General features: G+C 42.4%; 8 protein-coding genes across 16 annotated transcripts; 6 read left to right on the forward strand and 2 right to left on the reverse strand.

The window, feature by feature from the left end:
- The first annotated feature begins 1,489 nt into the window (after window positions 1-1,489).
- On the forward strand, window positions 1,490-4,056 carry LOC115762059 (NF-kappa-B essential modulator). Of its 5 annotated transcripts, none has more exons than XM_030704140.1 (7): window positions 1,490-1,705; window positions 2,041-2,361; window positions 2,424-2,526; window positions 2,764-3,071; window positions 3,249-3,389; window positions 3,446-3,814; window positions 3,880-4,056. In XM_030704140.1, the coding sequence occupies exons 2-7, from the start codon at window positions 2,065-2,067 to the stop codon at window positions 4,006-4,008; spliced, it is 1,347 nt and encodes a 448-aa protein (XP_030560000.1). In that variant the 5' UTR covers window positions 1,490-1,705; window positions 2,041-2,064; the 3' UTR covers window positions 4,009-4,056. The 5 variants fall into 5 exon arrangements, with proteins under 5 accessions (XP_030560000.1, XP_030560004.1, XP_030560003.1 ...); XM_030704144.1 differs by having other exon boundaries at window positions 1,492-1,705; window positions 3,446-3,808; XM_030704143.1 differs by lacking the exon at window positions 1,490-1,705 and adding an exon at window positions 1,811-1,824.
- An 85-nt stretch (window positions 4,057-4,141) lies between these two features.
- Window positions 4,142-6,028, reverse strand: LOC115762057. Its single transcript, XM_030704138.1, has 5 exons — window positions 5,225-6,028; window positions 5,001-5,164; window positions 4,829-4,938; window positions 4,309-4,768; window positions 4,142-4,245 (listed from the first exon to the last, which is right to left on the reverse strand). Exons 1-5 carry the CDS (start codon window positions 5,926-5,928, stop codon window positions 4,157-4,159), a joined length of 1,527 nt encoding a protein of 508 aa, XP_030559998.1. The 5' UTR covers window positions 5,929-6,028; the 3' UTR covers window positions 4,142-4,156.
- A 154-nt stretch (window positions 6,029-6,182) lies between these two features.
- LOC115762058 (tyrosine--tRNA ligase, mitochondrial) lies at window positions 6,183-7,952 on the forward strand. The gene is made up of 5 exons (XM_030704139.1): window positions 6,183-6,406; window positions 6,463-6,792; window positions 6,855-7,429; window positions 7,498-7,686; window positions 7,740-7,952. Exons 1-5 carry the CDS (start codon window positions 6,270-6,272, stop codon window positions 7,901-7,903), a joined length of 1,395 nt encoding a protein of 464 aa, XP_030559999.1. The 5' UTR covers window positions 6,183-6,269; the 3' UTR covers window positions 7,904-7,952.
- On the reverse strand, window positions 7,921-8,852 carry LOC115762060 (polyadenylate-binding protein 3). The gene has a single exon (XM_030704146.1). The coding sequence runs from the start codon at window positions 8,772-8,774 to the stop codon at window positions 7,992-7,994; it is 783 nt and encodes a 260-aa protein (XP_030560006.1). The 5' UTR covers window positions 8,775-8,852; the 3' UTR covers window positions 7,921-7,991.
- Window positions 8,853-9,351: 499 nt separating this feature from the next.
- On the forward strand, window positions 9,352-9,839 carry LOC115762380 (larval cuticle protein 65Ag1). The gene is made up of 2 exons (XM_030704560.1): window positions 9,352-9,510; window positions 9,576-9,839. Exons 1-2 carry the CDS (start codon window positions 9,499-9,501, stop codon window positions 9,837-9,839), a joined length of 276 nt encoding a protein of 91 aa, XP_030560420.1. The 5' UTR covers window positions 9,352-9,498.
- Window positions 9,840-10,055: 216 nt separating this feature from the next.
- Window positions 10,056-14,665, forward strand: LOC115762089 (histone-lysine N-methyltransferase eggless). 2 transcript variants are annotated; one of them, XM_030704184.1, is made up of 8 exons: window positions 10,056-11,378; window positions 11,427-11,544; window positions 11,601-11,890; window positions 11,951-12,203; window positions 12,262-12,770; window positions 12,829-13,578; window positions 13,631-14,341; window positions 14,400-14,665. In XM_030704184.1, exons 1-8 carry the CDS (start codon window positions 10,110-10,112, stop codon window positions 14,604-14,606), a joined length of 4,107 nt encoding a protein of 1,368 aa, XP_030560044.1. In that variant the 5' UTR covers window positions 10,056-10,109; the 3' UTR covers window positions 14,607-14,665. The 2 variants fall into 2 exon arrangements, with proteins under 2 accessions (XP_030560044.1, XP_030560045.1); XM_030704185.1 differs by having other exon boundaries at window positions 11,457-11,544.
- Window positions 14,666-15,142: 477 nt separating this feature from the next.
- Window positions 15,143-22,556, forward strand: LOC115762091 (epidermal growth factor receptor substrate 15-like 1). 4 transcript variants are annotated; one of them, XM_030704189.1, is made up of 12 exons: window positions 15,143-15,226; window positions 15,312-15,548; window positions 15,613-16,379; window positions 16,453-16,774; window positions 16,877-16,966; window positions 17,218-17,280; window positions 17,431-17,628; window positions 17,687-18,133; window positions 18,204-18,392; window positions 18,460-18,534; window positions 20,631-21,216; window positions 21,400-22,556. In XM_030704189.1, the coding sequence occupies exons 1-12, from the start codon at window positions 15,161-15,163 to the stop codon at window positions 22,116-22,118; spliced, it is 3,759 nt and encodes a 1,252-aa protein (XP_030560049.1). In that variant the 5' UTR covers window positions 15,143-15,160; the 3' UTR covers window positions 22,119-22,556. The 4 variants fall into 4 exon arrangements, with proteins under 4 accessions (XP_030560049.1, XP_030560051.1, XP_030560050.1 ...); XM_030704191.1 differs by lacking the exon at window positions 21,400-22,556 and having other exon boundaries at window positions 20,631-20,742; window positions 20,955-21,089; XM_030704190.1 differs by lacking the exon at window positions 17,218-17,280.
- A 164-nt stretch (window positions 22,557-22,720) lies between these two features.
- On the forward strand, window positions 22,721-24,525 carry LOC115762094 (glutathione S-transferase 1). Its single transcript, XM_030704195.1, has 3 exons — window positions 22,721-22,801; window positions 23,667-23,769; window positions 23,845-24,525. Exons 2-3 carry the CDS (start codon window positions 23,675-23,677, stop codon window positions 24,419-24,421), a joined length of 672 nt encoding a protein of 223 aa, XP_030560055.1. The 5' UTR covers window positions 22,721-22,801; window positions 23,667-23,674; the 3' UTR covers window positions 24,422-24,525.
- Window positions 24,526-24,560: the final 35 nt, after the last annotated feature.

The following is a 24,560-nucleotide window of genomic DNA, read 5'->3' on the forward strand; positions in this document are numbered from 1 at the left end:
TACAAAAACTTAAATGAAGCTACCTCAACTAGTAGAATTTTATAAGAAACCTGTGAGCTACCGTCAAGGTATAATTAAACAAGCCGGGGCCCTAGATATAACAGTTGCTATGAATTACTAAGCAATCGATTTGATTTGGACTTCGTTAATCCTCTGTTTCCAGCAGCAAAAGTATGGAAATTATAATCACCTTGAAGGATTGCTTGTGTGACCGTTCTCTTCAAGGAAAACGTGACTTTGCCCGTTGAACTTTACCGTTGGTAAAAAACACAAGTTTAAATCGTTTTTAACACTAATTTCATTTGGACAAAGATTCTGTTACATTGGCGGCAATTCAAATTATGACAGGATACCAAAAATGGCGCCTTGTAGCGCAAAAGGATCCCCAAGAGTTTGTCGCGGCTATCCAGCTGCTAAGTTGATTCAACTCAATTGGACATCAACTAAGCATTTGAAAACTAGTTACTATTTATGTTTCAATATTCACAATTAAGTAAAACTGAAACTTATCTAAAATCGCGAAGTGTAAATTTGATAAGTAAGATGTGCCTTTGCGAAAGCTGTGAGTGTATGGATAACCTCTGTTGTTCGCTGAAGGCAAAAGCCATGTTTTTTTCAATCTGGACACTTGTAAATGGCGTCATTTCAATACTTGTTGGTTTTTTTCTAAGAGCAGGTAAGTTTTTATAATCGAGGATTTGCATCATGAGTAGACTAAGAAAATAGGCCTTCCATTTTAAGATACGTCAGTTATCTGTCTTTGTTATGCTTTAGTAGTGCTGCATATATTGGCCGGTATTCTCTTGTTGCTGGGCGTTCTTAAAGTAAGTGCTTAAGTTTATGGTACTTTTCGATTTCATACTCTGCTTACCAAGTGAAAAAGAGTTTATAAATATTGTGTATTGTCCGTATGTTACTTGGATTTATCCAAAAAATTTATGGCTGGTAAAAATGCATATTTTCTGTTGACAGTTTGAAAGTCAAAGCCTTGGTGTGTCACTAAAGCAATGTAAATTACTATTACACTGTGAGCAGAGTATTGCACAGTCGTTTGTACCCTGCGAAAATGTTCCTACTTATTTCTGTTTTCTATCTAGCACTGGGCAAAAATATTTCTTGCTGGCATCATCTTAAGCTCATTTCTACCATATATGTTTTTATTCTTACCTTATCTAGCAGGTAAGCCTGATATATATAGGTTAAACCAAACTCTGTAGCATATATTTTTATTTTCAGTTGTTCAAGTCATCTTTACAATAACCTCTTGCAGATATTATATGCTTCAACTAAAATAGATTTGGGTAGAGTCAGAATATTCAATGATTGTCGTGTAAATAAAATTTTGGTTAATAAATACTTTCGGCTTGAGTCACAGTATACAAGACCGCATTGAATTCTCAATATAATTTAATTCATATGTGAACCGGTAGCAAGCTTATTTAGCTTAGTTAGTTTCTCTTTGTCATGTTCAATATGAAATTAATTTGAAAAATTCGCCAACAACCGCCACTCTTTGTGCAGTGTTGATAAATTGCGCGAAGGCTCAAAATCAGGTTGCACACAAACACAGCTGTTCAACTAAATCTCTCTGGTCACACTTCCAGACGAATCCACAAAATGCACAAATCTAAAAGTAATTAACCGAACTCTGAATCTAAATCAATTATAAGAAAGACGACTTTTATCAGGAAACATTGCAGATAAGGTTTGTATAAAATGTACATGAATAATATCAATAATATTTCTAATGACGCAGCAAGCGGGGAAGCCTAGAAATGAAATTCACTATGAATCACAAAAATAGATAAAACTACACTTGTATATGTATGTACAACTGTATGTATTAATATATACTGCCAAAACACAAATCGGCTCGGCACTCAGGTGTATAGGTCATAGTGACCCATTTATCGATTAAACCGTGTGACGCCGAATTACATCAAGTCTACATGAATATGTTAGCAAAACGGGGGTTCCCCCTTGATATCTGTCGCACACGAATATATGTGGGCTTGACTTCGAACGCTTTTGTATTTTCAGTGTCAGATCGAACGTAAACACGAAATGACCGAAGAAGACTCGTTCGTTATTTTGGGCAGTTCGCCGTTATCTTCGCTCTGCTCTCACGGCAATTCATTGCTAACCGATGCATTGGACAAGGAAGAAAATGGAACTGCCGAGGAAGCTGAAGAATTACCAAAGCCGGTGGCTGCTGAAACCCCAGCCAGCTCGACTCAAGTGAGTGATATAACTCAGAAGGCTAATTCCATGGAGGGAAGCCTGCCCGCAACATTGCCTTCTGGGCAAAGTTCGTTGGCAGCAAGCTTTCTAATGGGCGAGGTTAATCCCGATGTGCTTAAGGTATGCATTTATTATAACTTAATATTATGCTCCGAATTTAATGATTGATTTATGCCCAGCAGAACAGCGTTTACTCTCAGTTTCCCAGCCTTTGCTCGATGCAAGCCTGCGCCGAGGATGTCGTAAAGCTGCAGACGATGATGACCGATTACATGGCATTAAAACGTATGTCCAGTATTATTCATTTTGTGCTATATAAAAGTGCAAATCTGTTTACATTTAGGACAATAGACATGTATACAAAGTATTTCTTACCTAAATTAACACAGATTTGTGTTTTTATATATTATAAACTTGAGTAATCCTTTTCATACATTTAGACATAGCGCACTAATTCGTAAGGTCTTGAAGTAGATGCTAGCTAAATTCTAATATACAAATCTGAAACAACTCTTTATGCAGAAACGTTGGAAAAAGTCACGCACACGATGCAGGAATATTACAAAATTACACAGCAATGGCGCTTGGAAGCAAACGCCCGAGAGCAAAATTATCAGGAGCAATTGAAGGAATGCCAAACACAGATCGAAAAGATAAGCGAGGAAAATCAACAGCTGAAAAGGGAATTAGAAATGAACTTGGAACAAATACGTGTGGTTGAAGAGATACACCAGAAGGAGCACGATGAGCTCCGACAAAGTGTTTCTGAAAAGTCATCGTTGATCAACAACATGCGTGTTGAAATTGACAGGCTGCAGAAGCACCAACTGGTAACTACTCGAAGTCCAAGTAATATTAGAAGCACACCATAATATACATAAACAACTGCAATTCTTATCGTACTGTCCTACTCAAGCCATGATAAGATACAGTTCTGCGTTAATATTTATGCGTAGTTTACTTGTTATTCTTCTTAATCACAAAGCAAACAATTTCAACATTTACAGAATTCTTACGAATATGTGCCTGATGAGAGTATTGCCCAGCCGGATTATAAGAAAATATCGGACGAACATGAATGCCAAGTCAAGGATTTGCAGCGACAGATGTCTGCATTATTGGCCGAAAATCTGGAATTTAAGGACATGGTTTGTACCGAATAGAAAGCCAATCGTAATAAACTAATAAGTTCTATAATTTTTAGAAAAAAACCTATATTGAGGAAATAGATTGCCTGAAGGTAAACTTAACCAGCGCGGAGGAGCTCTTAAATGTCATGCGTGCCGATGTCAATGCGTTAAAGGCAAACGATGCACAAAAAGATGACGAGATTACACATTTGAAGACACAGATTGATATTTATCGACGCGATTTCGAAATGGAGCGCGCTGATCGTGAAAAGAACGCTGGCGAAAAGGAACAGTATCTGGTGGATCTGCGCGCATTACAGCGACGCAATCAAGAGCTGATCGAAGCATTAGCTGAAGCGCACAAATCCAACAAGTCTGGCCATGCTTCATCTACATTAGGCGCTAGCAAAAACAGCCTGCGAGACGAGCAGAGACCAGTAAGAGTATGAAATCATTTTAAGTTTACACACAGCTCGGTATTAACTAATTTTTGGTAAACTTTTATAAGGTTTTAGATCCAACAGGCGCAGCCGCTAGGACTTCGGATTCTGTATTGCGATGTCCCATCTGCTCGAAATCGTTTAGCGCTTTGACTGTTTTGCAAAGTCATGTTAATGATTGCTTGGACAAAAATTAACCGTTTCACAATATCAAATACAAAAAGTTTTTATTTAAAAAATTATACATACATATATTTTTCTTAATATAAGTATACAAAATAACATTGTAACAAATAATACCTTAATGCACATGTATATATGCACATTTTAAAAATTTAACACAATTTAAAGTTTGCTTTGGATGGGCGGCATATCCAGCGACCAGACTCGGCAGACATCCTGGCTTGCAACAAGGTTGTTTAGCACCTTTATATCTAAAAATAATTTATGAAAATTATGTAGAAAACGTTTTTCGTAGTCTTATGCTTTATACACACCACTTGTTCTCGCAAATTCCTGTAATGTTTGACGTATATCGAACGTCGGAATGGCGGTATTTATATTAGGATAGACAATTTCCTCGTGTTTAATATTGGACACGCAAACGCCGAGTATGCTGCCATTTTGGTCAAACATAGGACCACCACTCTGTCCAGCCTGCACGCTGCCGTCGGACATAAGCGCGCCCTGATCACACTTGATAATGCGCCCTTGGAATATGGAAGGATTGAAGTCGTACTTAAAGTTAAAGTTCACATAGTATGGAAAGCCGGCATTGTAAACCGTTTGGCCCAACGTTGCGCGATTACGTGCCAAACGAACACAATGATGCTCGGGCACATCCGGAGGAGCGGTGAGCAGAGCCAAGTCGTAGGGGCGATTCTCATCCGGATTGCACCAAATAACATCAGACTTGAATTCTCGATCTATAGCACGGCAATGCACTCGGGAGTTTGGCTGCAATTAATAATGTTTCAATTAGCTTATATTGCTATGCATATATATCTACTCATTTACTTGACCAACAACATGCGCGCAGGTCAGAATGAAGCGCTTGTTGTGCACTTTGATGTAAGTCCCAGTACCTTGCTGACCAGCCGACTCGATGACCACAATTGTGCGTTCCCCTTTGTTTGGAAACGAAACTAGTTATGTTTAAATCTTAAAATGCAATTTTCATGTAACATACACGCGAAATCGGATGGCTCTCGTGGCAAGCTTAGCATAGTAATGGGGGTGCCCAGTTGTTCCATAAAATCTCGCAAAAGATAACCAAAATTGGCAGCCAAAGTCAGGTTGACGTTTTCCTGTTCCCTCTGAAACGAAGTACAGATGATAATGCCTATAAGCCGGCTGAAATGTAAAGACATTACTATATATACATATACGTTTAAAAGTTTTTAGGAACCTTACAGCTTATTGTTGAATACCGCAGCCCCCTCGCAGCCGAGGGGCAAGGCATTAGACAGACCAAACAGAGAACTGCCCATCACATTGGATACCTTGCCAATGCTTATGGTTTTGTAGAAGTTCTCCAAGCCAAAGGGCGAGCACATAACAAGCACATCGTCCAATGTGTGAATTGGCTGCAGGTAGCGCAAATAGCTGGCAATGTGCTGAAGGAAACGCTTAAAGGACTCACGTTCCTTTAACTCCCGCATTGTAAGCACCAAAAAACTAGAGCGCAGTACATTTTGTTCATCATTGTCGGCGTTCATCAGTATCTTGTGCAGATTGCGCGACACTTCTGCGGCACAGAACACATACAAAGGCTGGGCCGTATAGCGCGTTAGTATATGGGCTGAATGACCAGAACTTTGTTGAGCACTGCGATCGGTCAGTGGACGGCGCTGTCGATCAAAGGTCACCAGATAACTTAAAGTGCGCAGCAGTTTGCCCTCAGCACAGTGTCCGTCCTGGGCATCGACCAGCTTGCACTGCTGCAAGCTCTGGATAATTTTCACTCCATCTCCATCTGGACGAATGAATGGCTGCAATATATTGCCACAGCTAATTATGATCTCGTTGTTGATTATAACCGCCGATTGCTTGGCTGACTGTTTGGATACTTGATGATTGGTCACTTCAAGCAGTGCGTGTCGAATTTTCAGCAGCATTGTCAACAGTTAATTACAAAAACTGTCATTACAGCGCAGAAACAGTATTATGAATTTAATTAAAAAAATGTCTTTGTTTTGAAAAACAAACACAAACACAAATGCATTGTATACGAGGTGCAATCGAAGAAGTAGGTTACGCGATTCACTCGCATGCGCGAGTACTCAAACATGCAATTATGACGTCACTTTCTGACATTCACAACCTTATAGCGCAAGGCTGCAGCGGCACAGCTGTTGCGCGCCAGCTATATGTCCGAATAGCAAAACATTCGGCATAACCTCAACTTTAAGTTTATACTGCTGCAACACAATTTAAATTCTGTGATAAATTTTGCACAATGCTTGCAATAAGATTTCGCCTGCTGCGGCCCCTGCACAGCAGCTGCTGCAACTTTAAGCGCAATTTCACACACAAAAATCTGCTGGAACTATCAGAGCGAGGTTTCTTTCAGAGCATTTTTCCAGACACTGCAGCGTTAGTTAATTTTATAACTCTGCCAAAATATTGTATGAAAATCAGTTTTTCTGCAGACCAAAGTTAAAAGAACTGTTCGAGAGATCAGCGCAAAGCATTTATGCTGGATTTGATCCCACTGCCGACAGCTTGCACGTCGGAAACTTGCTTGTTATTATGGGTCTATTGCACTGCCAGCGTGCCGGCCATAAGCCAATAGCTCTAGTCGGAGGCGCCACTGGCCTGATTGGTGACCCTAGTGGACGTAAAACGGAGCGCAATCAGTTGGGCGAGTCTGTGCTTGACGCGAACCTGCAGGCCATTGAGCGACAACTACGTAAAGTGTTTAAGAACCATGAGGATTGTCTGTGGGATACTCGAAAAACCGCTCCGCTCGCACCGCTAACGTGAGTATATGTATATATATATGACAGCTGATCGTTCCTTCTTATATGCATGTATTCAATAGAATTGTTAACAATGCTGAGTGGTATGCCAACCTAAACTTGATTGACTTTGTTGCGAATATGGGTCGACATTTTCGTATGGGCTCAATGCTGTCAAGATCCTCTGTCCAGTCGCGCTTGGAATCGGAGGATGGCATGAGCTTTACGGAGTTCACGTATCAGATCTTTCAGGCTTACGATTGGTTGCACTTACTGCGCAAACACAACTGTTGCTTCCAGATGGGTGGCTCCGATCAAATGGGTAATCTTATGACGGGACACGAATTGATAAGTCGGGTTGAGCGCAATCGTGAAGTCTTTGGCATGACCCTGCCAATAGTTACCAATGAGGAAGGAGACAAGTTTGGAAAGTCGGCAGGAAATGCAGTATGGCTAGACGAAAATAAGACATCCCCCTTTGCATTGTATCAATTCTTTTTGCGCATGCCGGACTCTGAAGTGGAGAAGCTCTTGAAACTGTTCACTTTTATTCCTCTGCCTGAGGTGGAGCAACTGATGCGAGAGCACGCTAAGGAACCGGAAAAACGCAAAGCGCAGACGATATTGGCGGAAGATGTCACCTTGCTGGTGCATGGCGGTAAATACATTTATTTTTTATTTATTTTTTTTTTTATTTATTTAATTCCTGTTATGTTTATTTTGCAGAGCATGGCTTAAAGCAAGCGGAGCGCGTTACCAATGCCCTCTACAAGGGCAACGTTGACGGTTTGGCCGAGTTGAACTATGCTGAAATCAAACAAACGTTTCAAGGTGCAGCCGTGGTTGATATACTTACTGAACCGGGCATGTCCATTCTACAGCTAGCAATGAAAGCCAAATGTTTTCCCACAGAAAGTAAGTTACGCCCGAATATAACACACGCCTGTATCTAAAAAGCTTCCTTTTAGCTGATGCTGTGCGTATCATCAATGCTGGTGGATTCTATATTAACCAGAAGCGTGTACAGAATATTGCGGAAGTTATCACAACCGGCATACACATTCTACGTAATGGTGTGTCCTTACTGCGCGTGGGTAAACGCAACTTTTACATTGTTCGATGGCAAAAGTAAAAATATATACATATTTGTTTTCTAATATTTAAGTTATATTTAAATAATAGTCTTCTACTAAGTTGTTACATTAGCGTATTAATAAGTATTACTTAGCCTTAGGCTTACGCCAGCGCTTACGCGCCAGCAGCTCCTTGGCCTTCTCTTTCTTCAGGTCCTTATCATAGAATTTGCCACTTTTTGTAAACGTCTTCTGTTCGTTGCGCATCTCGGCCAACTTGCGATTTTTCTGTTTGATTATGTTCTTCTTGTTGGCCGACTTCTTTTTACCCGCTTCGGATATTTGCACCTTTATTTTTCTGCCCTGCAGCTCTGTGTTGTGCAGCTGAAAGGCTTGCTGAAATCCAGCCAAGTCCACCATTTCCACAAAGGCAAAACCACCACGGCGTTTCTTAGGGATGCGTATGGACTTGACTGTGCCAGCCACTGCAAAGTGTGACTCCAGATCATCTTTTGTAGTCTCAAAGTTGAGATTTGTAACGTAAAGCACGTGTCTGTTCACTTTGGAGGCACCACGCAGCAAGCTATTTAACTGGTCACTGGTTATCCGTCCATCGGCATTGGGTTCTTCCTCGGAAGCGGAGGCATCGCTGTCGGCACCCGCAGCATCAGCCACTTGATCCACTGCGTCGTCGTTATCCTCGGCTGGATCAGATCCGGCATCATCACTGCTGTCCGAATCGCTTGGATTTTTTGCAATTTCTTTGTCTACATAAGTACCTTCAAAAATCTCCTTGCGTTTCTCGTCGTCGAAGTTACCCAATAGATCGGCAGTGTCATCATTGACTGGGCGACGCACTCTTTTAGGCTTCACATGCAGCTCCACCTCATAGTCACTGCTAGAGTCCGAGTCGCCGTCATTACCGGCCATTGTTTTCTAATAATATGAAAACAATCTAAACAAAACTAAAACCGCTTCAGCACGTGTCAAATGTTTACTCGCGTTGTGAATGTTCAATTTGGCAATGCATGCTTCCTCTTCTTGCGTCAGTATTGGAAAGGGATCTATTTTGCGCCTCTTTTGAATTCATTTCTATAATTAATTAATTAACTTGAACAATTTTGTCAAATCAAACACGGACACTATTGTGACATGTAATTCCGTCTGGTTTATTTATTATTATTTTTTTTTTCAAAACCAGCTTTTGATCCAGCTAATTAGTCTGGTGCATTCGAAAAAAAAGTAAGATATGTTCAGCAAACCGGTCGAGTTATATAAATATTATGGAAATTAAATTTTTTGGTGATTTAATTAATTGATATAATTGATAAGTAAGAACTAATTTTGCACATGCTTGGCATTATTTGATCATTGCTTTAATGTATTTTAGACTTTGAATTTGTATGCCTTTGGATTCAGTGAATTATTTATTTACCATATAACATTTATAAAAAATGATAATGTTTATAACGGACATGACTGCATCGAAGCACAAACTGCTTAAGATCAAGTTTGATTACATTTAGACCAGTCGTCGGACAAGTCGCGAAATGTCATCAGACTTTCGGTTGACTATAAAAGCATAGCTAAATTGTGGATTTCTTTAAGTTCTGTTTCGCAGTTTGCTGACTGACAACAAAGAATCCTTGTTAACATGAAGTTTGTGGTTAGTATTAATATTAAAAGTTACAGTTCTTTTGCATATAAACATTTTTAATTGCATTTATTTAGATTGTCTTCGCTTGCCTTTTGGCCCTTGCCTACGCTGATTCTTCTACGATTGTTAAAGAATACAATGAAGTGAATCCTGATGGCTTCAAATACGTCTGGGAAACTTCTGACGGAACCTCAGTTAATCAGGATGGGCAGCTGACAGACCCACACACCCTCTCTGTTAAGGGATCATATGAGTACATATCGAAAGAAGGCAAAACCATCAAGGTAACCTATACCGCCGATGAGAACGGCTACAAGCCCGACATTAAGCAGACTTAAAAACCGTCGGAACAAAGATAAAAATTCAATAAATCGTATGAACATCTGAAACAAATTTATTTATTCAATTAATTCGAGCGCCAACTGGAAGATTCGTAATGAATGGCTTGTTATGCTTCTTTTTGTTATTAGAGTGTTGGTAAACGCCACAATTAATCAGGCGTACAAATTTCGCAACACCGTTCACTGCTTTGGTTTTTTGCAATACCGTTTTAAAACATTTTCAATGCTATTTTTGTAAAATAAAAGTTAATAATTGTAAAATAAAATATGGCCGCGGAGTCGGCTGCAATGGATTCCTTGGAAAACGCGGATGCGGCATCAATTGACGCTTCAACTGATGCAGCTGCAAGTGAAACATTTTTGCCGGCCAGGAAAAGAACCACTGAGGGAGAATCCGAACCGTTGGTTGAGAAGGAGGTTACGAAGGAGGAGGAACAGACTGGTGGCGAAGAGTCCATGGCCTTGGATGACATGCCGGGTGAGCCACCGATAGCTCCAGCCTCTGAGGAAAGTGTCGACCCTTCTGCCGCTGAACTAGAAGGAGACGAAACTAAAGTATCTGAAACCGACAACAGCAGTGGAACAAAAGCGGATACAACAGAACAAGACAAGAGCATCAGCGAAATAACATCGAAAGACGATACAGACTCTTCAATTGAACTGATCAGTAGCCCAGTTACCGATCAGCCAGATGGTACGGACAAGGATAAAAGTTCTATCGAGGAAACTGACGGGACCACAACAAAGGAAGATGCTGGCCCAATAATTGATTCAACTGATGCGGCTAAGTCAATCGCAGATGATTTGGATAGCAGCGTTGAATTGATCGATAGCCCCGCAGTTGATGAGCTGCCTGCCAAGGATAATTTGCCGGATAGTAAGATGGACAGCGACAGCAGCATTGAACTGATTAGCAGTCCAGACAAAGACACTATTGAGGGTCTCAATCTTGTTTGCGCAGAGGAAGCAGCGTCTAAACCAGAAGCTATGGAGGCATCAAATAGTATGCCCGACAGCAGAGGATTAGGGGAAGAGCTAAAGCTAATTAGCAAGGATGACAGTGCAGAGGAACAGGATCCCAAACCAACAACTGAGGTCGATATAGCTATGCCAACTGAAACCACAGTTGAACTAATTGCGCCCACATCCGCCAGCCCAGAACCCCCCTTGCCAGATCAAATTCCACTGCAAACTGATGATGTGCCCGATGCAGTCAAATCTGTACCACTGGAGGAATCACAACAAGCGGAGGCCATGGAAACAGAAACCTGTAAAGACCACCTAGAAAACGACTGTCTCGTCGAGCTGCCAAAAGAAACGTTACCAGAAGGTGACACAAAGGAATCCCTGGAATTTGAGGCGGATAATGAAATCTACTACAAGAAGGATTGCCTCAATTGCAATTGCGAAAAGACGCATAAGCAATACGTTCGTGCCAGCCTGGCAGCGCTCAACTACTACAAGGTGCCCAGAAAGGCGCACAAGCGGCAGTACATCTGCCTGGGTTGCTATGACACAGCCATGGACATGTACGAGGTGAGTAGTTAACCACAAATATAAATATAAATATAAATAATCTTGTAGGACTATGCGGGCCATTTGGTGGCCAAGCAGCCGCTGTTGTTGCGCAGCTTTAACCAGGATCATGCAGATTTTGTAGCCCTAGACAGCAGTGACGAGGAGGAAAACGATGAAGAGCAGGGTAAACGAACTCATAGCTCTATAAAAACATATTAAATATTCATTACAAACACGTAGACAAACCCGAATTCTCGGCAAATGATTTGGAGCTAATTGAAGAAGAGCTGGAGGATGCGATTAAGACTGTAATCGACAGGGTAGATTTGGACGATCAAATGGCTTGGTCCAAGAGCATATTGCAAGCAAAATCTCAGCGCATAAGCCGTGAAATTGAGCTGGCCAACGACGAGCTTAGTAGGCTGCAAAATATGGCCGACAAAATGCACTTCGCTTTGTACAGCTCTTGTCAAGTGGTGCACAAACATTTGCCGCCGCTCGATCTGTACCAGAACATGAGTGACTATGTGGTGGGTGTAACTGATCATAAAAGAAAAATAAGATTATTAACTAGCTTGATTACTTTGCAGCAAGTGCCGCCAGCGGGTGAAATAGAGCGTCCGCCTATACAGCTCAATGAGACCTACTATGCGGTGAAGAACAAAGCAATTGCCAGCTGGGTATCGGTCAAGGTGATTGAGTTCACGGAGAGCACTACTGTCGGCGGCAATCTGGTGAAGAGCTACAAGATTAAGTATCTGAATACGCCATATCAAATGGTAAAGACCGTAACAGCCAAACATCTAGCCTACTTTGAGCCGCCCCCCGTGCGCCTGACCATAGGTAAACCGAATCTATTCATTCCCATTTATCTCCAATATTTACTATGATTGATCGACAGGCACGCGTGTCATAGCCTATTTTAATGGCAGCACCTTGTCGCGCGGCAAGGAAAAAGGCGTGGTACCCAGCGCCTTCTACCCAGGCATTATAGCCGAGCCCTTAAAGCAAGCCAATCGCTTTAGGTACCTCATCTTCTATGACGACGGCTATACTCAGTATGTTCAGCATAACGATGTGCGTTTGGTTTGCCAGGCTTCGGAAAAAGTGTGGGAGGATGTGCATCCCGGCTCACGAGACTTTATACAAAAGTATGTGGAGAAATACTCAGTGGATCGGCCCATGGTGCAGTGCACTCGTGGCCAGAATATGAATACGGAGTCCAATGGCACCTGGTTATATGCGCGCGTGATCGATATTGATTGCAGTCTAGTGCAGATGCAGTTCGACGATGACAAAAATCACACCGAGTGGATCTATCGTGGCTCCCTGCGTCTGGGACCGGTGTTTAAGGAGACACAAAATGCGCTTAACAGTGCGAATGCCATGCAGCAGCATCGTGTGCCGCGCGTGAGTTGCACTAGATACCAAAAATGAATAATATAAACAATGCTCATTCTCTATTTAGCGCACCGAACCCTTCATACGATACACCAAGGAGATGGAGACGAGCAGCAGACAGGTGAATCAACAAATGCGCGCCATTGCCCGTAAGAGCAGTGCGGCGCCGCAGAACGTCAATATGTCATCGTCATCCTCGGCTGCAGCGGCCGCTGCCAATGCTGCTGCTGCTGCTGCAGCGCGCAATACTGTTCGCCATTTGAACAACTCCACCATCTATGTTGACGACGAGAATCGGCCCAAAGGTCATGTTGTCTACTTCACAGCCAAGCGGAATTTGCCGCCCAAAATGTATACACCGCATGAGTGCACGCCGGCCTGTTTATTCAAGATAGTCCACCGCCTGGATAGCTACAGTCCGCTGGCCAAGCCACTGTTGTCTGGCTGGGAACGTTTAGTGTTCAAGCAAAAGGCTAAGCGCAACGTTGTCTATCGGGGCCCTTGTGGCAAGAGCTTTCGCAATCTGGCCGAGGTGCACATTTATCTGCGTGCCACGGAGAATGTACTAAACGTGGAAAACTTTGATTTTACCCCTGATTTGCGGTGCCTGGCAGAGTACTCTATTGATCCCACTATAGTCAAGGAAGCGGATATATCCAAGGGTCAAGAGAAAATGGCCATACCGCTGGTCAACTACTATGACAACACATTGCCACCGCCCTGCACTTACGCCAAACAGCGTATACCCACAGAGGGTGTGCATCTGAATCTGGACGAGGAGTTCCTGGTGGGCTGTGATTGTGAGGACGATTGCTCGGTAAGAGAGTTAGGCTCCCATGTCCAACCCATCTAATGTTTTTTATTTGCAGGACAAATCAAAGTGCGCCTGCTGGCAGCTTACAGTTGCGGGTGTCCGATACTGTAATCCCAACAAGCCAATCGAGGAGATTGGGTATCAATACAAGCGTCTACATGAGCAGGTGACAACTGGCATTTATGAATGTAATTCGCGCTGCAAGTGTAAAAAGAACTGCCTGAATCGTGTGGTGCAGCATTCTCTGGAAATGAAGCTGCAGGTTTTCAAGACCTCGAATCGCGGTTGGGGCTTGCGCTGCGTGAACGACATACCCAAGGGTGCATTCATATGCATTTATGCCGGCCACTTACTGACCGAGACTATGGCCAACGAGGGTGGCTTGGATGCAGGCGATGAGTACTTTGCCGATTTGGACTACATTGAGGTGGCAGAGCAGCTAAAGGAGGGCTACGAATCGGATGTTGAGCACTCGGCAACGGAAGAGGAAGAAGACCCCAATGTGCCAGATCCAGAGGACGATGCTGACTTCACGCCCGCCAAGTATTATCAACCGCGCAAGAAGGATAAACTGCGTGTCTCCCGTAGCCATTCGACCCAATCCAATGAGCCGGACTCTCAAGAGCGGACGGTGATTAATTTTAATCCGAATGCCGATTTGGATGAAACGGTGCGCGAGAATTCAGTGCGACGACTCTTTGGCAAAGATGAGGCGCCCTACATAATGGATGCAAAGACAACTGGCAATTTAGGACGTTATTTTAATGTAAGGAGCGCGTGCGTTACGGTCTCACAATCTATAATTTATACCCCTTCTCTTGCAGCATTCGTGTGCACCCAATTTGTTTGTGCAGAACGTTTTTGTGGACACGCACGATCTGCGTTTTCCCTGGGTCGCTTTCTTTTCGGCCAACCACATACGCTCCGGCACAGAGCTCACTTGGAACTACAACTATGAGGTGGGCGTGGTTCCTGGCAAGGTTCTTTATTGTCAATGCGGCGCCACCAATTGTCGAATACGTTTACTTTAAATTAAATACCTATTTATGTCGTTTGTTAAGCAATTAAGCACATTAAGAATACAGCTATAATTAAATTCAAAAACATATTTTCCAGGAACATCATAAAAATAAGTAAAGCATATTTGAAATATTAAGCGTTAGGCTTGCAGTGGCTCTCAAACTGCATGCACTGCAGCCCTGCCAGCAGTGTTGGCAAAGCAGTAGCTGAGCGTAATTGTGATGTTGCTCAACACTAGTTAGAGGCCGATGCTGAAAAAGGCAAAGCAAAATTAAATTTCGAGTGTGTAATTAAATTGTAGCCGTAATGTGCTCAACTACAACACTTTAACTGTTCTAGTTGTACGTGCAACTCGCGGCGCTTTGAAATAAAGGTGGGTGGACACCGTATAACAGCAGCAACACGCTACTATTAGAGCGAGTTCCGCCCTCGCCTTACCCTTACATCAATAAGAGAAAAAAAATCGATTTTGTGATAGTGATAACAGCGCTTACGCTTATAACTCGAGGCAGAGGCCGTGGCTTTTGCTGCATACAATTTGTGACTAATACAAAACGGAGGCAATATGAATTTGGATTTTGCTAGGGTGTGCGGCAAGCACAATCTCGTCTATGAGGCCTACTATAAACAGGTAACGCGTCCGTTGGAATTTCGGTTGTGGGCGATTTGCAACCCTTCTTATTGATTTTTTTCGCGCTCGTGCCAAATTTTTGTAGATTGACCCAAAGGGCACTGGGGCCATCGAAGCCATGACGGCCGCCAAGTTCTTGAAAAAGTCCGGTCTCAGCGATGTGGTGCTCAGCCGCATCTGGGATCTGTCCGATCCGAATGGCAAGGGTTTTCTGGATAAGCCAGGCTTCTTTGTTGCCCTTAAACTGGTCTCACTCTCGCAAGCCGGCCAGGTGGCCAACATGAACAACATCTACGTGGACACAGTGAATCCACCGAAAGTGGTAAGTGATCAGAAAGTTATTACACAACAGCCAGAAACTAATCTGTGTCAACCTGCTTTTCCAGGGTGAAATACCAAAGGCAATACCCACCCGCATACAAACGGTGCCAGTTGCGAACGCTGGTGTCTCCAGTGGTGATTGGACCATCAGCGTTATCGATCGCCTTAAATACGAGCAACTGTTCGAGTCGTTGAATCCGCAGAACGGTATGCTGCCGGGCAATAAAGTAAAGGGCGTGCTGATGGACTCCAAGCTGCCCATGAACATACTTGGCACCATATGGGATTTAGCTGATCAGGATAAGGATGGCAATTTGGATAAGCACGAGTTTATTGTAGCCATGCATCTGGTTTATCAGACACTCCAGAAGCGCACAGTGCCCAGTATTCTGCCGCCAGAGCTGCGCAAGGCGCCCAAACCCGCCATGCCACCGCCGCCAGCGGCAGCTGCTGTTATTGGCGCTCCCATGCCGCGTGCGCCGAGCGGTGAGGGTTTCGGCGATGCTGGGTTTGTGGCTAACTTTCCCAAAGATATTGCACCGCCGGCAGCAATACCACCACTGCCCATCGCTGTGCCGCCCATGACGCGCATTCCACCGGTGGGCGCGGTTAGCACACAGCCGCTGATACAAACTGATCCACTGATACCCATTGGAGCACCACCATCGGTGACGGCCAACGCTGATTGGGTGGTCAGTGCGAACGAACTACTTCGATTTGAGGAAATTTTCCGGCAGTCGGATTTAGACAAGGATGGCCTAGTTTCCGGTCTCGAGGTGAAGGACATATTCATTAAATCGGGTATACCACAACGCAGCCTCGCAGATATCTGGTAAGGATTGCAATGAAATATAACATAATTTAAATTTCCGAAACTAACCCATTCTGTTATTTCCTTCAACCAGGGCGCTGTGCGATACCAATCAATCGGGCAAGCTGACCGTAGAGCAGTTCGCTTTGGCCATGTGGCTTGTGGAGCGCAAACAACGTGGCGTGGATCCGCCTCAAGTGCTCACAGCCAATATGGTGCCGCCATCGATGCGTGCAATAGTCTCTGGTGTGGACGTGCAGCCGCAGGAATCGAAGCCAACATACTCGAATCCCGAACTGGAGATGATATCGAAGGAGATCGAAGAACTGGCACGCGAGCGACGTGCCCTGGAAACGGAAATAGCACAAAAGGAGGCCGATGTGCGCATCAAGAATGGCGAAGTGCGCAGCCTGCAGGTCGGTAACCCATAATCCTTGCACTATAATAAAGGAATTTACAAAAACAAATTTACACTATTATAAAGGAATTTACAAAAACTGATATCGTTTATTTTGCAGAGCGAATTGGACACTTTGACGGCAACGCTGAAGCAGCTGGAGAATCAGCGCGGCGAGGCACAGAAACGTCTGGATGATCTACAGGCTCAAGTAGTTATCGTTGCATGAAGTCTGCATTAATTGCTTGAATTTTTGGGTTTATTTGCTGCAGCTATATATAAATAGTTATAGTTTACCTTTTGACTTTTTAACGGGTTTAATTTGAATATGATTTCCATTTCCCTTTTCTTTACTATGTTCCTCCATTGTTAACACAAATCGGTACGCAATTATTTTACCCAAATTATTCATACTAAATTGGTGAATGCACTTTACACTATATAAACATACGTTACGTTAAGGTGACCCAAAATTTGGCCGTGCTGGCCAATGTAAGTCTTGACATTAACCGCACCAACAATCAGGTTTGTTTATTTATTATCGTTTCTGTTTGTGCTTTATGTGTTTGTATGTTTTTTTTGTATATGTTTTGTGTTAATGTTTGTTTATTTAATTGTGCTAAGACATGAAAACAATATCAGATTTTAATTAATTTGAGGTTTATCTGCTTGTAGGTCATTAAGATACGAGATCAGTGCCACAAGCAGGAGGAAACTATCAACGAACAGGAGGGTGAACTGAATGCCAAGCGCTCGGAGCTGCAGAAGCTCAAGGATGAGGAGTCGGCGCTGCAAAAGGAATACGATAACAACAATCGCGAGCTATCCAAGCTGACCAAACATCTGCAGAATACGCAGCTGCAGATTAGCTCCGTAAATCTGAATACATATTAAAATATCTGAGCTTTAATTTATATTTCATTTATTTTAGGTGCGCTCCATGGTCACCCAGCTGATGGAAACGCAGCGCCAAATGACCGATGCGCTGCTCATTTGTCGCGCCGCCATGGAGAATCAAAATGCTGAGCTAGTCTCGGAATATCAGCTTAAAATCGAGCCGGACTTTGATGATGCGCGCAAAACGCTGCAAAAAGAAATCGATATGTCCAAAGAAGATCCCTTCGAGGAGAACAACAGCGGTGCTGCCAACAAGGCTACCAATGGCTTTGGCAACGATCCCTTTAGTGGCCAGGCCAGCAAACCCACGCCCACCATTACCGGCGGTTTTGATGATAGTTTCAACATGAGCTCCGGCTTTGATAGTGGCTTTGATGCGTTTGGCCAGAGCAATGCAAGTGGTTTTGGGCAAACGCAACGCAACGATCCGTTTGGTACTGATGCATTCGGTGCCACTAAATCCACTGCCGTAACGCCAGAGGTGAGCGCTACTTAATACGATTTGCTTTGAACAAAATAGTTTTTTTATATACACGAATGCATATACACAGCCCGGCAAGGATGACTTTGGCAGCGATCCATTCGCGGCGCTGCATGCGCCCACGGGTCAGGGACAAGTGCTCAGTCCCAATGCGCAACGATCAGGCCCACCACCCAGACCGGAGTCACCCAGTCCAGCATTGCCACCAAAAAAATCCAAGGTGCCGCCACCCAGACCAGCTCCACCACGCGCAGCACAGGTAAATGGATGAAAGTAACTCAGTCAAATTACCAATAATATCTGTTAATATATTTGCCACATTTTAGCCAACAGGCGGCTTCGGCTCTAGCGCTGGCGGCGGCGGCGGCGGATTTGCTGATTTTGAAGACTTTGACAATAAGGTTGGTAGCAAGTTTAATGTACATTGGGATCGGTGGTAATGCATGCACACCGCACCACAGCAACAATTATTTTGTTAATTAGTTAAAGTTTTCACAATTGTTAAGTTTTCGTTTGCATTAACACGGCATTATATACATATACATATCTATATATATCAGCGATTATTCAATTATTATTATCGTTGTTAATTATTATCACTAACCCACCTTCAAATTGTTGTAGTTGTTTTAATTTCTGATTGACTAAATGCCACCTAACAAATAAACAAGCATTATTTTGCACATGTTATTTTTTAATAGACCCTTTGAGTATCTTTTTGCAATAATGTTTTGAATATGGCTTATTGTTTTGACCAAGAATGCAAGAGGTATCTGTTCCTTAAACACATTGCCTTAACTCTGCTGCCCGTACGAAACTAACTATTTGCTTTCAACTCTTGCAATTCTCTATTTTCAGTGAACATCTTAATAAATATCATATTTCAGTAAATGCATATAAATATATATATATATATATATATATAATTATATTTATATATATGTATACATAATATAACAAAGTTAATATAATAATACTAACAAACACTCACACACACACACCAACACACATACTCAGTCAAAAGTTGAGCCTAGCAACAAATTTTAAGCGTACAAAACCTAATTGCATATATTATATTATAAACATTGCATATAAAACCCATATATCAGAGTTCGATTCGGCAGCGTATTCGTATTCGTATTGCACACAGGCCGTTAGAATACTCGCAATTTTCATGCCTAATTAGATAAATGTACTAAATCGAATTCGAAAAGAAAAACAAAAAAAAACGCAATCAATTGATATTTCAAGAACCCAGAAAAAAGTTATGTCGTGTTTAATGTAGTCAAAGATTAAAGTTTTAAATTAATTGAACGTCACAATTTCAAATGTTATTATTATTATAATTACAGAGATTTCTTTTCGTTTAAAGACCAAATAAGCATACTATTATTAATCATAAACAAATAATTCATACTTCGGAAGTTTAGTTTGAACGAAATGATGCTAGTCGCAATATGATTGATAGATTGATATATAACTCAATTAAGGAATTTAAATGCAAATTGTTGTTGTTTCTGCATATGATACTAAAGTTTATAGCAATTATCAAATACATATTATATAATTGCTGTTCGACATCTCTACATAAGCGCATATACAACCTATGGATCCACATGATATAGCTCGAATTTCATTAGCATGTAACTTCCAAGATTGCTTTACTCTGTTTATTGAATCATTTTTCAGAAATGAAACTCGTACTCGTATTGCTTTCCAACTAGAGCCATATTATCAGCCGGTTATTGAAGCAAATTGTTAATGCCTTTAAAGACACATTGCCATCGACTAGGTGTAGGGAGTAGGAGTAGGAGTAGGAGTTGGATCGAATAACTTGGCAATTGGTAAACGATAAATGATAATCTAGTCCCACACTGAACTATTTTTTGTATGTTACGATATTTGTTTGAAAGTTATACACCTATATAGAAAGGCGTGTGTGTACTATATATAAACAACCACGAAACTGTTCAGATACCGAAACCTAAAGCTTCCCGTACATTGATTTTAATGTTTAATGAATACATACATACTTATACATATAATGGGTAACCTACTAATGTGTAACATAAACAAGTTTTTGCATTAATTAAACAAGATAAATATCTATGTTCGACATCATTAATAATAACAATTATAATACATATAACAAGTGAGTTATGATAAACAAAATATAACCATAACGAAAATAAAGAAACATTTTTGTCGCATCCGGTTATATCAGCTTTGTTTTACCCAGGTGCTCCTCCTCTCTTCCACAGCAGCTACACCAGAGTCAGTCTATATGATATGCATAGCTTAAAGTGTTTTCTTTTTTTTTTTTTATGATCCTTTCTGATTTTTGGTTTGAATTCCTCACTGTTGTTTGTACATACACTGATTTGATAGTTTGTTATTATAATTTTTTTTTTTAATTAATTTGATTTATGTTTATTTTTATTCCTTCCACACACAAACACGCCGATTTTTTTTTTGCTCATTTCACCCACTGACACAGCTACAAAACATTCCAATCGGTAACTCAAATGCCAACACGCCAACAACAGCGTTAAACGCCACGCTGCTCGATAGCTTCTCGCTGTTCGATGATACCCAGAGTCAAAGCCAGAGTAAGGGAGCCAGTTCTAGTACACCAACACTGCCACTGCCACTGCACCACCCAACAGCCTCCCAGCACACACTGCTATCGACATCATTGACATCGACATCGACATCGACATCGGCATCGACATCAACATTGACATCAGCACCCGCATCAGCCTCCACACAGGTCAGCAGCACAAATAACCAACATTTGTCGCGTTCCAATACACCGCTGCAGACACAGGCAAGAGCGGGAACTGGAACTGGCGGTGGATCACTGACGGGCCTCTTTGATGCCTTTGGCGGCACCAGCAGCAAACTGGCGCCGACGCCAGTGCCTGCAGTTATACAAGGGCCGACAGATTTTAAGGATGATCCCTTCAAGGACTATCGCTACGAGGATCCATTCAATATCAAAGATCCCTTTGCAGACGATGATGAGAGTACATCAGCGGGTGGAGCTAGTAAAAAGAACTTTGCCGAAGACTTTAGTTCGGAGGGTGAGTTGAAAATGGTTTCAACAAACCCCATAAACTCCATCCTTCCGGGTGCCAAAGATAGCCATTCCTTCTTGTTAATGGCTTTGGCATCCCGCACGATGGGGCTAATGGGGTTGGTTTATGCGTTGCTCCTATCCTGATCAAATTATCAAAACAATGCTAATAATTATTTTCCACCTGCAGATGAGCTCGCATGCCGGCCCGTTAATAACAATAACAAATCAAAGACAGCGACCCCGCTCAGCAGCGAATTGTTGCAACAATTTGATGCATTCAATCTGAATGCCAGTCCGGCGCCATCGCATCATTCGAGCGCATCGCAGCCCAAAGCGCTGGATGCATTCGCCGACTTCGATGACTTTGCGTTGGAGAAGCCTGCAGCGGCGAGATTGACAACTCAGAGCAATGCGCATGGGAACAAACTGAATGATTCCTTTTTCAATGCATTTAATGATCATTTCAATGACAACAATTTGGACACCCTGAAGGCCAAGCCCAATAGCGAACCAATTAAGACCAAGTCGCAGGTGGCCGCTTTCGATGCATTTGCCGCAACGACGACGACAACAACAAAGGACTCTAAACTGTTTGATGCCTTCAATGACAACTTTGAGGATAGCTTCAGCTCCAATAAGCTCACCAATTCGACCACTCTGGACAATAATTTTGCTAAATTTGATGCCTTTGATTCACACAACTTCTCCAGTGACTTTGGCAAGTCCCTCGACGACAGCAACGCCAACAAAAGCAAACACAATGGAAGCGCCGCCGCCGCCGCCAAGAAGAGCAAAGAGGCGCTGGGCGGCAAGGCGACGGATAAGTTTGCGGCGGACTATTCAAAGCCCGAGAGCTTTGATGCCGATCTGGAGGAGGCGCTAAAGCGCAGCATGCTGGACAACTGAATAGTTCTCGAATCTAAGAAAAGAAAAATTAGTTGAAACAACAATTACAAATGTGATGTTGCATACGAACAATCTCTAAATAACGACAAGAATGAATGTCCGCAATAACCAGATATAGCTGTGCTCCGGTTAAAAGCAACTTTCCAAAATCGTTAAATATTATTGCTTTCAATTGTTATAGTTTATTTTGTGCTCCATAATGATCACTGTTTGGCAATTGTCATTGTGTATTATAACTACATATATATGTATATTCCATAGTGTGTATGTTGCGGATACATTGAATGTCGTAAGGCGAAAGCAAAAGCCCCAAAATGCTGGTATTATATTCATTATATCATATTTAATAGTTAATATATAATCGACATACTCGTTGACGTGCTTCTATTAACGCGTTTACACGCATGTACACCAAAACTCTATGAATAAACCAAGAGAAATATACTAAACGCCTCTCGCACACTAATACATACACACATACATTCATAGTGTATATTTGAGATCCGAGTTCTAAGCTCTGGCGCGCTCTCTTCTACACCCACTCTCTCTCTCTCTCTCATTTTATTCAGTGAGCGCTGCTCGCACAAATTACGCGTTACGCGATTCGTTTTCAGTCACGTTTCCGAGTTCAAAGCGAGCGGTCATAGAAAATAGAAGAACTTGTTGCTATTTGTGTATGTTTTGTAAGTATATAGTCTATATAGATTGGATGCGCAAAATGCCCACACAACATAGAGGGAACTCCTCTAAATTATATATTGGCGTTATTCTCACGCCAAGCACACACGCGCGCACACACGTACAAATAAACGCTATAAAACAACAATTTGCCGGCACGGTTTGTGTTGTTGTGTGGGCTTTAAAAAAAAAATAAATAATAAAAAGGCACGATCTGGCCGTTTTTTTCCTATTAGTTTGTGCATATATGTGTGTGCGTGTGTGTAAGTCTGGCCCCTTACTAATTAAATTTATATTGTTTGTGCTGCGCTCTGTCGCTTTTTCGTCTATGTGAATATACACATATACATATGTATGTGTGTCTATATATATATATATGTATATATGTATGTGTAGCTACTGTGTATATTAACTGGGTGTAGAACATTTTGCCGGTCAGCAGATAACATGCAGATAGTCCGATTTCTACAGGGTATACGCAGTGAAAGCTCTTCTAACGGATTGCTACCTGTGGCATACATAAGAATATGTAAATATATGAAAATATGTTTATATTATTTGTTTGACAGATAGACTTTGACTGCGGCTGTCCGCTTGAGGGAGCTTTCACTGTACACACCCATACATATGTTATATGCTTGATATCGGCTTATCGCCTGTGGGTTATCAGTCAATATTGTGCCATAGTGACAAGCATACAACCGTAAGCATAGCCAAACCTGAGGCACAGGGTAGGCGCTGGCCTGCTACCTGGCGGTGTTTAGCTATGTGAGCGTAGTAAACAATTAGTCATGCGCTGAGCTTATCGGTTAGCCGTATCGTATGTGTTCTACATTCCGCTAAATATCTAATATTATTTTTATCACTTAGTTTGAGCCATGTCGAAGCCAGCCCTATACTATGCGACACTGAGTCCACCATCGCGCGCCGTCTTGCTCACAGCCAAGGCGATTGGTCTTGAACTTGAACTGCGGTAGGTGCAAGATCCCCCCCTGCCCATCCGCACAGCCCGCTGCATTTAGCCAATTAACAAATACTTTGTTCGCAGCCCAATTAACCTACTGAAAGGTGAACATCTGACGCCAGAGTTTCTGAAATTGAATCCACAGCACACGATTCCCACATTGATCGATGGCGATGTCACCATCATAGATTCGCATGCCATATGCTCCTATCTGGTTGAGAAATACGGCAAGGGACACGAGTCCCTGTACCCCAAGGATTTGGTGCAGCGCGCCAATGTGGATGCACGTCTACATTTAGATTCAGGTCATCTGTTTGCCCGTTTACGTTTTCTCTATGAGCCTGTGCTCTACTATGGCTCCACGGACTGCTCCGTCGATAAGATAGCGTACGTGCAGAAGTGCTATGAGATACTGGAGGGCTTCCTCAAGGATCAGACATACCTATGCGGCAATGAGGTGACCATTGCCGACTTTTGCTGTGTGGCCACCGTGACATCCGGGAATGATGTGGCGCCCATTGATGAGTTCAAGTTTCCCAAGGTGCATGCCTGGCTAAAGGCTCTGGCTGAGCTGCCCTATTACAAGGACGTCAACGTGGAAGGTGCCGAGGAGCTGAAGGCGCTCTTCAAGGCCAAACTGGCCGAGAATCGCGCCAAGTAGTAGCACTAACATTTATGCAATATATATGTATAAACACTAGTGGGCGTTGCCTGGCTCATATTTCCCGCCAGTTGGAAAATAAAATTTTAAGTTTTTACAAAATATATCGGGTAAACAAAATCAAATCATAAAATGATCT

Source organism: Drosophila novamexicana, unplaced genomic scaffold, assembly GCF_003285875.2.
Source record: "Drosophila novamexicana strain 15010-1031.04,08,12 unplaced genomic scaffold, DnovRS2.1 tig00000564-arrow-pilon, whole genome shotgun sequence".
NCBI lineage: Eukaryota > Metazoa > Arthropoda > Insecta > Diptera > Drosophilidae > Drosophila > Drosophila novamexicana.